Raw genomic sequence first — 13,738 nt, 5'->3', positions numbered from 1 at the left:
GGGGTGCTGCTGTGTGTGTTTGCACAGTGCCCGGCACCCCGGGGTGCTGCTGTGTGTGTTTGCAAGTGCCAGACACCCTGGGGTGCTGCTGTGTGTGCATGTGCAGCGCCTGGCACCTCAGGGTGCTGCTGTGTGTGTGTGTGTGTGTGTGCATATGCAGCGCCTGGCACCCCGGGGTGCTGCTGTGTGTGTTTGCAAGTGCCAGACACCCCGGGGTGCTGCTGTGTGTGTTTGCACAGTGCCCGGCACCCCGGGGTGCTGCTGTGTGTGTTTGCACAGCGCCCGGCACCCCGGGGTGCTGCGGCGGGCGCGCAGGGCTCCGTGCCGCTGACCCGCTCCCCCTCCGCCTTCCCGCACAGAGCAAATCGTGGAGAAGGACGAGGGACCCTACTACACCCACCTGGGCTCGGGGCCCACCGTGGCCTCCATCCGGGAGCTCATGGAGGAGCGGTAAGGGGGCGGCGCGGGGGGCACCCGGCGGGGCCGGCGGCGCGCTCGGCGCCTGGCCCGGGCGAACAATGCCGCCTGTGTGCGCGGCGCCGAGCCGCCGCTCTTCCCCTCCGGCCGCGCGCGCCCGTGGGTGCCGGCTGGGCCGGGGGCGCCGCGATGCTGCGAGGGCGCGGGGTGGGCGAGGGCGCGGGGTGGGCGAGCTCCTGCCGGCCCCCGGGCGCCCTCCTCCCTCCGGTGAGGCTCTGGGGGGCGAGTGCGGACTCAGGGGGGCGAGTGCAGACTCAGGGGGGTGAGTGCACGCTCCCAAGGGTTAGTGCAGACTCAGGAGGGCGAGTGTAGACTCAGGAGGGCGAGTGCATGCTCCCAAGGGCAAGTGTGGGCTCAGGAGGGCGAGTGCACGCTCCCTGGGACAAGTGCACGCCCCCAAGAGCGAGTGCATGCTCCCGAGGGTGAGTGCAGACTCAGGAGGGGGAGTGCAAACTCAGGAGGGTGAGTGCAAACTCAGGAGGGCGAGTGCATGCTCCCTGGGACAAGTGCACGCTCCCAAGAGCTAGTGCATGCTCCCGAGGGCGAGTGCAGACTCAGGAGGGTGAGTGCACACTCCCCAGGGCGAGTGCAGACTCGGGGGGGCGAGTGCAGACTCAGGGGGGCGAGCGCACACTCCCGAGGGCGAGTGCAGACTCCCCAGGGCGAGTGCAGACTCAGGGTGGCGAGTGCACACTCCCCAGGTCGAGTGCACACTCCCGAGTGCGAGTGCATGCTCCCAAGAGCTAGTGCATGCTCCCGAGGGCGAGTGCAGACTCAGGGGGGTGAGTGCACAGTCCTGAGGGCGAGTGCATGCTCCCGAGGGCGAGTGCAGACTCAGGAGGGTGAGTGCACACTCCCAAGGGCGAGTGCATGCTCCCGAGGGCCAGCGCACACTCCCCAGGGTGAGTGCATGCTCCCGAGGGCAAGCGCGCGCTCCCCGGGGCGAGCGGGGCTCTGCAGCGGGCGCAGCCGCCCCCGCGCCGCCCCGCTCTGCGAGGGGCCCGGGCGCCCCAGCACGCCGGCGCGCGCTCACCGCCGCCTCGGCCGCAGGTACGGCGAGAAGGGCAAGGCCATCCGCATCGAGAAGGTGATCTACACGGGCAAGGAGGGCAAGAGCTCCCGCGGCTGCCCCATCGCCAAGTGGGTGAGTGCCCCGCGGGGCCGCCCCGGGGGGGGGGGGGGGCATGGGGCGCCCTCCCGCTCCTGCCCCTCTCTGCCCCTCTCTATCCCTTCTTGACCCCCACTCTGCCCCTCTCTGCTCCCTTTTCCCCATCTCTGTCCCTTTTTTCCCCCTCTCTGTCTCCCTTTTCCCCATCTCTGCCCCTTTTTTCCCCCTCTCTGCCTCCCTTTTTCCCTCTTTCTGCCTCCTTTTCCCCCTTTGCTCCCTTTTTTCCCCTCTTTGCTCACTTTTTCCTCTTCTCTGCCCCCCTTTTTCCCCTCTCTGCCCCCTTTTTCCCCCCTCTGCCCCCTTTTTCCCCTTCTCTGCCCCCTTTTCCCCCTTCTCTGCCCCCTTTTTCCCCCTCTCTGCTCCCTTTTTCCCCCTCTCTGCCCCCCTTTTTCCCCTTCTCTGCCCCCTTTTTCCCCTTCTCTGCCCCCCTTTTTCCCCTTCTCTGCCCCTCTTTTTCCCCCTCTCTGCTTCCTTTTCCCCCTCTCTGCCCCCCTTTTTCCCCTCTCTGCTCCCTTTTCCCCCCTCTCTGCCCCCCTTTTTCCCCTCTCTGCCCCCTTTTCCCCCCTCTCTGCCCCCTTTTCCCCCTCTCTGCTCCTCTGGGTCGCACGGGGCAGGTTCCTCTCTCATCCCAGCTGCCCCAGGCGGAGGAGCTGGAGCCACCTCTCATTCCCACTAATTCCAGCCCCTTCCAAGCGCGAGCCGCTGCATCCCGCCGGAGCTCCCGGCGAGCAAACGGCACCGAAAGCCGGGGGCCAACCCCAGGGCCGGAAGGGGAAGGGGGGAGAAAATTCCCGGGGGCTCCCGGCCGCTTTCCCGCGCGCCCCACATGCCGCCCGCTCCGCAGGTGATCCGCCGGCACAACCAGGAGGAGAAGCTGCTGTGCTTGGTACGGCACCGGGCCGGCCACCACTGCCAGAACGCCGTCATCATCATCCTCATCCTGGCCTGGGAGGGCATCCCGCGCACGCTGGGCGACACGCTCTACCAGGAGCTCACCGACACCCTCACCAAGTACGGCAACCCCACGAGCCGCCGCTGCGGCCTCAACGACGAGTAAGTGCCGTCCCATCCCGTCCCGTCCCATCCCATCCCACCGCCCCGACCCATCCGCCCACCGCGCCGCCTTCTCTCCTGCAGCCGGACCTGCGCCTGCCAAGGCAAGGACCCCAACACGTGCGGCGCCTCCTTCTCCTTCGGCTGCTCCTGGAGCATGTATTTCAACGGCTGCAAGTACGCCCGCAGCAAGACGCCCCGCAAGTTCCGCCTGGTGGGCGACAATCCCAAAGAGGTGGGAGCCCGGGGAGATGCGGGAGCGGAGCCGAGGGGCCGGGAGCGCCCGGAAGGCTGCGCTCGAGGCCGAAGGCTGGCGAGTGTCGCCCTCCTCCCCGGCCGGCTCACACCGCTCCCCTTTCCCCTTCGCAGGAAGAACTGCTCCGGAAAAGCTTCCAAGACTTGGCCACCGAGGTCGCTCCGCTCTACAAGAGGTTGGCGCCGCAGGCCTACCAAAACCAGGTACCACCGGCGGCTCGTCCCGCGTGGCGGCTGGGAGAGGGTCTCCGGGCCGGCTCCCGGCTCCCGGGCGGTTTGGGGTGACGGGCGCTTTGGCCCGACAGGTGACAAACGAGGACGTGGCGATAGACTGCCGGCTGGGCTTGAAGGAGGGCAGGCCCTTCTCGGGGGTGACGGCGTGCATGGACTTCTGCGCCCACGCGCACAAGGACCAGCACAACCTCTACAACGGCTGCACCGTGGTAAGCCAGCGGCGAGCGAGCCGGGAGCTCCGGCGGCGCTCCTTATCCCGGCGGGGGGACGCGTGGGAATTTGGGGGGCGCCGAGCTCTGAGCGCTGCCCCCCCTTTCCAGGTTTGCACGCTCACCAAGGAGGACAACCGCGTGGTGGGCAAGATCCCCGAGGACGAGCAGCTGCACGTGCTGCCCCTCTACAAGATGTCCAGCACGGACGAGTTCGGCAGCGAGGAGAACCAGAACGCCAAGGTGGGCAGCGGCGCCATCCAGGTGCTCACCTCCTTCCCCCGCGAGGTGCGCCGCCTGCCCGAACCCGCCAAGTCCTGCCGCCAGCGGCAGCTGGAAGCCAAGAAAGCCGCCGCCGAGAAGAAGAAGCTGCAGAAGGAGAAGCTCATCACGCCGGAGAAGATCAAGCAGGAGGCGCTCGACATCCCCGCGCTGCAGCAGAGCCCAGGTAACGGGGAAAGGGGGGGGCCGGGGAGGCGGACGGCGGGGGGGGCCGGCGCGGCAGCCTTGCCGGCGGCTCACGGCGCGCTCTGCCCGCAGGTATGGCCTTGCAGGGCGGCCTGGCGCCGCAGCCCCTCCAGCCGGCCATCAAGGTGGAGGCGCCGGGCCACTACAACGCCTTCAAGTACAACGGCAACGCGGTGGTGGAGAGCTACTCGGTGCTGGGCAGCTGCCGGCCCTCCGACCCCTACAGCGTCAGCAGTGTTTACTCCTACCATTCCTACTATGCACAGCCCAATCTGCCTTCGGTGAACGGGTTTCACTCCAGGTTCGCGCTGCCGGCCTTCGGCTACTACGGCTTCGCCCGCGGCCCCCTCTTCCCCGCACGCCTCCTCGACTACGGGCCGCCCGAGAGGAGCGGCGGCGCCTGGGCCGCCGGCGCCTACGAGCCCAAGGAGCCCCTGGGCCGCCCCTACCGCCCGCCCGGCTTCCCCGAGCCGGCGCGGAGCCGCAACCACCACCAGCGCACCTATGAGCGGGCTGCCCGGGCCGGCGGGCAGCCCAAGGCGGCGGCCATGCACGGAGCCGGCACGGCGGCAGCAGCCATGCACGGAGCCAGCACGGCAGCAATGCATGGAGCCAGCACAGCGGCGATGCACGGGGCCGGCACGGCGACGGCGATGCACGGAGCTGGCACGGCGGCAATGCACGGGGCCGGCACGGTGGCGGCGATGCACGGAGCCAGCACGGCGGCAATGCATGGGGCCGGCACAGCGGTGGCAGCGATGCACGGAGCTGGCACGGCAGCAATGCACGGGGCCGGCACAGCGGTGGCAGCGATGCATGGAGCCGGCACAGCAGCAATGCACGGAGCCGGCGCAGTGGCAATGCACGGAGCTGGCACAGCAGCAATGCACGGAGCCGGCACGGTGGCGGCGATGCACGGAGCCGGCACGGCAGCGATGCACGGAGCTGGCACGGCAGCGATGCACGGAGCCGGCACAGCGGCGATGCACGGAGCCGGCACGGCGGCGATGCATGGAGCTGGCACAGCGGCGATGCACGGAGCCGGCACAGCGGCGATGCACGGAGCCGGCACGGCAGCGATGCATGGAGCTGGCACGGTGGCAATGCACGGAGCCGGCACGGCAGCAGCAGTGTTCGCGCCGGCTCCCGCTTGCTGCGGCGGCCGAGCCATCAAGCAGGAGCCCGTGGAGCCGCCGGTGCCGGCCGGCGTCCCCGTGGCGTCGCGCAACGGGGCGGCCGAGCCGCCGTGGGGCCCTTACGCGGCGTCCCCGGAGAGGACTAGCGCGGCGGAGGATCCCTGGAGCGGCTCCGGGCGGGAGCGGCCGGGCTCGGCGGCCGGCGACAAGCAGTGGCGGCAGCTTTTCGGCGCGGAGGGGCCGGCGACGGGGGCCAGCTCGGGACGGCCGCCCTCGGCGTGGAGCCCGCGGCCCGGCGGCGAGCCGGCGGCGGGGACCGGTGCCCGTCCCGGCGGCGGTGCCGGTGCCGCGTGGGAGCTGGGGCCGCTGGGGCTGGGGCCGGCGCTGGAGGGCCTGGGCGCCTTCTCCGGCGAGCCGTGGGGGCCGGCCAAGGCGGCGTCGGAAAAGCCGTGGGAGAGCTCGGGCGAGAAGCGCCGCCGCGACAAGCCCTGGGACCCCTTCGGCTTGGAGGACGGCGCCGAGGAGCTGCCGGAGAAGGCGGCCAAGCGGGAGGAGGAGGACGACGACGAGGAGGAGGAGGAGGACGAGGAGGACGAGGAGGACGAGGAGGAGGAGTGGTCGGACAGCGAGCACAACTTCCTGGACGAGAACATCGGCGGCGTGGCGGTGGCGCCGGCGCACGGCTCCATCCTCATCGAGTGCGCCCGCCGCGAGCTGCACGCCACCACGCCGCTCAAGAAGCCCAACCGCTGCCACCCCACCCGCATCTCCCTGGTCTTCTACCAGCACAAGAACCTCAACCAGCCCAACCACGGCCTGGCCCTCTGGGAGGCCAAGATGAAGCAGCTGGCCGAGCGGGCCCGCGCCCGCCAGGAGGAGGCCGCCCGCCTCGGCCTGCCGCCCGACGCCAAGGCCTTCGCCAAGAAGCGCAAGTGGGGCGGCGCGCTGCTGCCGCCGCCGGCGCCGGGCAAGGAGAGGAAGGACCAGGTGCCCACGCGGCAGGCGCTGGCCGTGCCCACGAACTCCGCCGTCACCGTCTCCTCCTACGCCTGCACCAAGGTGACGGGCCCCTACAGCCGCTGGATCTGAGGGCGGCGGACCGCCTCTTACCTCAAAAAGTCGGCAGCACTGGAGCCCGGTGTTGCTTTCCGTGGTGCTTTCTCCTCGTGCATGTAGGGGAAGAAGAAAAAACAAAAAAAAAAAAAGGAAAAAAGGAAAAAAAAAAAAAAGAATATATATATATAAATATATATATATACTTAAAAAAAAGTCCACTCGAGTGCAAACCTTCGGAAACCTGCACTTTTGCGAGGAGTTTAAAAAGACAAAGCGAACTTCGGAAAAAAAAAAAAAAAAGGAACGATGCTGTTAAGGTTTTTCAGTAATCTAATATTTATATCTCTGCATTTTTTTAATCTATCCTTGTACGTCGCAAGAATGGAAAGAAGAGTTTATAGTGTCCTTTCACAAAGGAGAGGTTTTTAATTCCATTTAAAATATGTATTTATTGGATTTTTTTTTTTTTTTAATCGTTAACGACGACAACGGAGCGGATCTTAAAATAACAGAAAAACCAAGCAAACAAACAAAAAAAAAACCAACCCAGAACACCAAACCAGCTTACAAGGAGATGGACGAACCTGTACAGCTCGCGCGCGTGCCGGCTGGTGGGAATCCCGGCTCGACGGCCACCTGGGAGCGCGCGCGCGCTCCGATGCCAGGGTTTTCCAACGAACTGAATTACGAATTCTGCAACTTGAGGAATCTTTTCTTACAGATACAGTAGCCCCAGCTCGCGGTGGAGCTCGCCCCGGCCGAGCCGACGGCCGTCGCCCCCGCCGCCACGGTGCTTTTTCCGGAGCCGGGGCGGCCCGAAGCCGCGGGAAACGGGTCCTGAGCGGCGGCAGGGACCGTGGGAAACGCCACGGGGAAACGCCGTGGGAAACGGGTCCGAGCAGCGGTGGAGACCGCGGGAAACGCTGCAGGAAAGCTGCAGGAAACGCCGTGGGAAACGCCGTGGGAAACGGGTCCGAGCAGCAGTGGAGACCGCAGGAAATGCTGCAGGAAAGCTGCAGGAAATGCCGTGGGAAACGTGTCCGAGCAGCAGCGGAAACCGCAGGAAACGCTGCAGGAAATGCTGCAGGAAATGCCTTGGGAAACACTGTGGGAAACGTGTCTGAGCAGCTGCGGGGACCGCAGGAAATGCTGCAGGAAACACCGCGGGAAACGCCATGGAAAATGCCACAGGAAATGCCGTGGGAAACAAGTCCAAGCAGCAGTGGAAACCATGGGAAACGCTGCAGGAAACGCTGTGGGAAACGTCATGGGAACCGTGTCCGAGCAGTGGCGGGGACTGCGGGAAACGCCACAGGAAATGCTGCAGGAAACGCCGTGGGAAATGCCGCAGGAAACGGGTCCAAGCAGTGGCAGGGACCACGGGAAACGCTACAGGAAATGCGGGAAATGCCGCAGGAAACGCCATGGGAAACGCCCCAGGATACGGGTCCAAGCAGTGGCAGGGACCACGGGAAATGCCACAGGAAACACTGCAGCAAACGCCGCGAGAAATGCCATGAGAAACAAGTCCAAACAGTGGTGGAGGCCATGGGAAACGCAGCAGGAAACGCCATGGGAAACGGGTCCAAGCAGTGGTGGGGACTGTGGGAAACGCTGCAGGAAATGCCATGGGAAACGCCGCAGGAAACATCGCGGAAAACACTGCGGGAAACAGGTCTGAGCAGTGGCAGGGACCGTGGGAAACGCTGCAGGAAGCGCTGCAGGAAACGCCGCGGGAAACGGGTCTGAGCGGCGGTGGAGACTGCGAGAAACGCTGCAGGAAACGCCATGGGAAATGAATCCAAGCAGCGGTGGAGACTGCGGGAAACGCCACGGGAAGTGCTGCAGGAAACGGATCCGAGTGGCGGCGGAGACCACAGGAAACACTGCAGGAAATGCCGTGGGAAATGGGTCCAAGCAGCAGCGGAGACCACGGGAAACACCGTGGGAAACGCCGCGGGAAACAGGTCCAAGTGGCGGTGAAGACTGCAGGAAACGCCGCGGGAAACGGGTCCGAGTGGCGGCGGAGACCGCGGGAAACGCTGCAGGGGAAACGCTGCAGGAAATGCTGCAGGAAATGCCGCGGGAGACGGATCCGAGGAGTGGCAGAGACCGCGGGAAAAGCTGCAGGAAGCGCTGCAGGAAACGCCGCGGGAAACGCCACGAGAAACAGATCCGAGTGGCGGCGGAGACCGCAGGAAACGCCGCAGGGACCGCCATGGGAAACGCTGCAGGAAACTCCATGGGAAACGCCGCGGGAAGCGCCGCGGGAAACGCCGCAGGGACCGCCATGGGAAACGCTGCAGGAAACTCCATGGGAAACGCCGCGGGAAACGCCGCGGGCTGCAGCGAGGCGACGGCCGCTCCCCCCGGCTCGGGCCCGAGGACTCCTTTTCTCCGGCGCCGCTCTTTCCCGGTGCTGCCGGCGAGGCGAGAAGAGGAAGCGGCGGCGGCGGCTACTGTATCTGTAAGAAGCCGAGGGGAACAAACCAAGCTGTGAAGAGCTAGTGTTGCTCTGTCCATCACTGTTGCTCCGTCTGGTGCTTTCGGTCTCTTGGGGACTTTCTCTCTGCGAGCAGCTCTGGGAAGAGCCAACACCGAGACTTGACTCGCCGACCGCCTCGGTTGCGCGGTTTTTCCAATGGTGCATGCGAACGGACCGCCGGCGCCCCGGAGCGAGGACGCGCTCGGCGCCCCCCCCCCCCCCCTTTGCCCGCCGGCTCGCTTCTTCGGTTTTTCCCGGTGCCATCCCCGTTTCCGATCCCTACCGCAAAAAAAAACAGAAAAGAGAGAAAAAAAAAAAAAAAAGTGGTGCTCTCCCCCCCCCCACAATCGTAAAATAGTTTTTATTATTAATTTTTTTCCTTCTTTTTGGAATTTCAGTGTCTCGGGCGGCGAGACGCGGGGCGCCGGGATCCTCAGTCGTTATTTTGCACTTTCAGGTGCCTTTTTTGGGGAGCGAGCGAGCGAGAGAGAGGGCGAGAGGCGCCCCCCCCCCCCCCGTGACCCCGCGCTTTACTGTAACCCCCGTCCCTCGTCCCTCGTCCCTCGTCCCTCGCGCGCCGGCGCGGGAACGAGCAGCGTCGCTGCGAACCCCCCCCCCCCCCGAACATTGCCGTGGCTGATTTTAAAACCTGTAAATAGCGAAAGACGATTTTTTTTTTTCCTTTTCTTTCCGGATCTTCTTTTTTTGGGGGGGGTTTTTTTTTGGATGGTTTTAAAAGCACTTTCACCTAGATTTAAAAAAGGAAACAAAACGAGGAAAAGACAAAAAACAAAAAAAAAGAACCCCAGCAACTTGAAAGCAGTACGTTTTAAACAGGATTAACCGCGGGAGGACTGTAAATAACGGCAGAATATTTAACACGCTTTGTCCGTCCTTCATCTTTTTTTTTTTTTTTAATTTTTTTTTAATGGATTTTCCTTTTTTTTTTTTTTTTTCCCGGGTCGTCGTCGCCGTTGGGTTTCGAACTGTCTTCTGGAAGCGCGACGAGCTCTCGACCGCTTTCCCTTACGGGCAGCCGCGAGCGTAGCGGGAGCGTCGGGTCCGTCCCGCTCGCCGGAGAGCGAGAAGTCGCCAAATTAGTGGGGGGGAAAAGAAAAACCATATATATATATATATATATATATATATATATATATATATATGTATAAAATAAGGGGAGGGGTCGCGTTCGGAGAAGGTGACAGTCCGTGTAACCTGTCTGAGTCCTGCTTCCGCCTAGGGTTTCCGTTTCGGGGTGGTGTTTCGGTGCGTCCCCCTCCCCGCTCCCTCCGCCGGCCCGCGGGAACGGGATTCCCGCCGGGATTCGCGCGCCCCGCCGGCCGCCCCCGGTCACACTACAGACGTCTAAAGCTACCTCAAATCGCAGCCAGGTCGCCGCCGAGCGCCCGCGGGCGCCGCGGAGGAGCAAACTATGCACAGCTGTTTCCCCCTTGCTGCTGCGAGTCTGTCGGAAGAGTTTGGGGTTTGGGGGGGGGGGGTTGGGTTTTTTTTGTTTTTTTAGGTTTTTCTCTTTTTTTTTGGCATCCCGCCGGGGGTTAGGCGGCGGCGGGCGGGTTAAGACCTTTATTTTACGTTTTCCTCCTCGTTTTGGAATCGCTTCTCTCGCGGGCTGGAGTCGTTTGCGGCAGGTATCCCCAACCATTGGTGCTAGAACAACGCGCGGTGCGAACCCTCCGGCGCGGGGAGGGAAAGGGGGAAGGAAAACTCAACCCCCCCCCCCCCCGCCGCCCTCTCCAACGGGTTCTTTGCAAATATCTTTTTAATTTTAACGGAGAGGGGGGGGGCAGGTTTCTCGTTTTGCTCCCAGGAGATCCGTCTCGCGGGCGGCCCTCCCGGCTCTCCCGGAGGCTCCCGCAGCCTCCCGGGTCCTGTCCCCCCCCCCCCCCCCCGTCCCCGGCCGTACCCCGGCATTCGGGTGCAAAACCCCCCCGAGGTGCTTCAATTGCTGGGGTTATGCCGGCGCGCGCTTTGCGGGCTCTCTACGGTGTGTTTTTAAGTGAAATCTTCTACTCTCACGGTGCTACGTGCTTTAACGCAACTGTCTCGCGTTTCGCCTGATTCCATCTCGCCGAGGTGCTACTAATCCACATAGGAACCCAGGGAACCAAGAGAAAACGGCGTTTGCTTTGCCATAGCGGCAGCTCTTCCGTCCCGGGCCGAGGGGACGCCGGCGGGGGTGGTGGTGTCCCCCCCCCCTTGCGCCGGCTGGTGCAGCCCCGCCGGGACGGGTGCAGGGAGCTCGTCGTTCTTATGCAAACGGGAATTGGTGCTGCGCCGAAGCGCTCGGGTCGCCGCCAGCCGCCCGCAGCGGCTTTTCCCCGTTTGTTTGCCGCCGGCAGGGTGTGCGTGCGCGGTGTGCTGTGCGCGGTGTGCGGCACAGTGCGTGTGCACGGTGTGCGACGTGGTGCATGCACACTGTGCGTGGGCACGATGTGCGTGCGCGGTGTGCGGCACAGTGCGTGTGCACGGTGTGCGACGTGTGCATGCACACTGTGCGTGGGCACGATGTGTGTGCACGGTGTGCGGCATGGTGCATGCACACCGTGCATAGGCACTGTATACGGGCACGGTGTGCGACGTGGTGCATGCACACTGTGCGTAGGCACAGTATATGGGCACGGTGTGCATGCACAGTGTACGACGTGGTGCATGCACACCGTACATAGGCATGGTATATGGGCACGGTGTGCGTGCACAGTGTACGACGTGGTGCATGCACACCATGCATAGGCATGGTATATGGGCACGGTGTGCGTGCGCGGTGTGCCACGTGGTGCATGCACACCGTGCATAGGCAGGGTGCACAGGCGCGGTGTGCCACGTGGTGCACGCACACCGTGCATAGGCAGGGTGCACGGGCACGGTGTGCGTGCGCGGTGTGCGGCATGGTGTGTGGCACTTTGTGCCACGCACCGTGCACACACACAGTGCATAAGCATAGTGCACACAGCGTGCCGGCGTGGTGCAAGGGCACCGTGTGCGGCACGGTGAATACACACGGTGCGTGGGCACACCGCGCAGGCACAGTGTGCAGGCGCGGTGCAGAGGCCCGGTGCCTGGCACGGTGTGCAGGCATGGTGCATGGACGTGGTGCGGTGGCACGGTGTGCGTGCACGGTGCGCAGGCATGGTGCGTGTACACGGTGCATGGGCACGGTGTGTGTCATGGTGTGTGTGTGGCCCAGGGCACGGGCACGCTGCACGGGAGCCGGGCACGGCGTGCGGCACGGGGCGCGTGCATGGTGCATGGGCACAGAGCGTGGCACAGTGTCCCTGCGCTGTGCACGCGCACGGCGTGTAGCTCGGTGTGCGTGCCTGGTGCGTGTGCACGGTGCAGGGGCACAGCGTGTGACATGGTGTGCGTGCACGGTGCCCTGTGCACCGTGCACGGGCACGGTGCGTGGCATGGTGTGCGTGCACGATGCACAGGGTCCATGCACGGTGCACGGGCACGGTGTGTTACAGGGTGTGCGTGTGCGGTGGGTGTGCACGGTGCACAGGCAAGGTATACTGGCACGGTGTGTGTGCACAGTGTGTGTGCGTGATGCATGCGTGCAGTGCTCGTGCACGGTGCCCGGGCACCGTGCATGCATAGCGTGCATGCACAATGCATGCACACAGGGCTCATGCACGGTGCCTGGGCACTGTGCATGCATGGTGTGCATGCACGGTGCATGTGCCCAGTGCTCATGCACGGTGCCCAGGCAGCGTGCGTGCACGGTGCATGTGCACAGTGCTCGTGCATGGCGTGTGTGCACGGTGCATGCACACAGTGCTCGTGCACGGTGCACCGGCACTGTGCATGCATGGTGTGCATGCATGGTGCATGCATGCAGTGCTCGTGCACGGTGCACCGGCAATGTGCATGCACGGTGTGCATGCATGGTGCATGCGTGCAGTGCTCGTGCACGGTGCTCGGGCACTGTGCGTGCATGGTGTGCGTGCACGGTGCACGGGCACAGTGCGCAGGCCCGGTGCCCACCGCGGCGCCCACCACGCCACCCCACGGGTGCCCCGCGCCCCCCCCCAGCCGCAGGGCTCGGGTCCACCTTTCGCCCTTCTTTTTTTTTTTTAATTCCTTCTTTTTCCTCCCTTTCCGTGGATTTATCGGTGCTACTTTCCCTTCGGGGTCCCCGCGATCGGAAGCTATCGGCGCGCCAGAGCCCCGCGCAGCGGCGGCGGCGGCGCCAGCAAAAAAAGCAAATACCTCAAAATAACAAAAAAAGAAAAATCCCACCCCGAATCCCATCGGATAAAAGCAGAGCATCGCGGCGCCGAAGCCGGCCAAGGGCAGCAGCGCGGCCCCCCCCCCCCCCCGCTCTGCCCTCAGGGATCTTTTGGGGGGGTTCAGGCCCCGGGGCTGGGGGGGGTCGGGGCGGGCGGATCTTTTTTGGGGGGGGGGGTCGCCCCTCTTTTCGCCCCCAGCGTTACGGCGGCTGGGCACGGCGCGCCCGGGCACCGCGGCGCCTCCTCCGGCTGCCCCGGGTTGGGGCGAGCGTGTAGGATTTGGGGGTGTTTTAGGGCTTTTTTTTTTTTGCTCTTTTGCTTTTTTTGCTTTTTTTGCTTTTTCTTGCATTTTTTGGCTTTTTTTGCTCGTTTTTGCTTTTTTTGCTTTTTCTTGCTTTTTTTGCTTTTTTTGCTTTTTTCCCTTTTTTTCCCTTTTTTCCCTTTTTTTTTTTTTGCTTTTTCCCCTTTTCCCCCCCCCTTTTTTTCCCCTTCGTTTTGCAAGAGCTGCGGAGAAGAGGTCGGCGCGGGCCCCGGGCGCGCGGGGGCCGCGGTGGCTTCGGTTCCTTGTCCCTCGGGCTTCCTATTCGGTGACAAGGCCTCCAATGGAGGCAACCTTGTGACTCACACTTGAAGATTTAACTCTTTTCCTTTCTTTTCTTTTTTTCCTTTTTTTTTTTCCTTTTTTTGGTTTTTTTTTCCTTGATTCTCGTCGACTTGTGACTGTGGTTACTTGAAATGAAGTTTTATCCGGGGGTTGAGTGACGGGCGGTAGATCTTACAATGTCTCAAGGCAATAGGATTAATGTGTATTAAACTGTAGATACTACTAGTACAGTAAATTTATGCCGATAAAATTTTATTTTGTATAATTTTCCCTCTTTTGTTGGTGTTTTTCTTACGCTCTTTTTCCCTCCCCTCCCTCCCCCCCTTCCAGTGTTTCGGTAAATTTA

At 63.4% G+C, this 13,738-nt stretch overlaps 1 protein-coding gene across 1 annotated transcript in view; it reads left to right on the top strand.

Annotated features, from left to right (window-relative positions):
- The window catches only part of TET3 (tet methylcytosine dioxygenase 3), a 36,492-nt gene extending 29,423 nt beyond the window's left edge, over positions 1–7,069 (top strand). Inside the window, exons 6-13 of the mRNA XM_067312262.1 lie at positions 360–450; positions 1,528–1,621; positions 2,490–2,698; positions 2,783–2,933; positions 3,068–3,157; positions 3,259–3,396; positions 3,508–3,844; positions 3,937–7,069. Of these exons, the coding sequence (XP_067168363.1) occupies positions 360–450; positions 1,528–1,621; positions 2,490–2,698; positions 2,783–2,933; positions 3,068–3,157; positions 3,259–3,396; positions 3,508–3,844; positions 3,937–6,089 (3,263 nt within the window). The 3' untranslated portion in view covers positions 6,090–7,069. The remainder of the gene's footprint in view (positions 1–359; positions 451–1,527; positions 1,622–2,489; positions 2,699–2,782; positions 2,934–3,067; positions 3,158–3,258; positions 3,397–3,507; positions 3,845–3,936) is intronic.
- Positions 7,070–13,738: the final 6,669 nt, after the last annotated feature.

This window comes from Apteryx mantelli, chromosome 29, assembly GCF_036417845.1.
Source record: "Apteryx mantelli isolate bAptMan1 chromosome 29, bAptMan1.hap1, whole genome shotgun sequence".
In the NCBI taxonomy this organism is placed as follows: Eukaryota; Metazoa; Chordata; class Aves; order Apterygiformes; family Apterygidae; genus Apteryx; species Apteryx mantelli.
The sequence above is the reverse complement of the archived record's forward strand: the minus strand, read 5'-3'. Positions and strand labels throughout refer to the sequence as shown.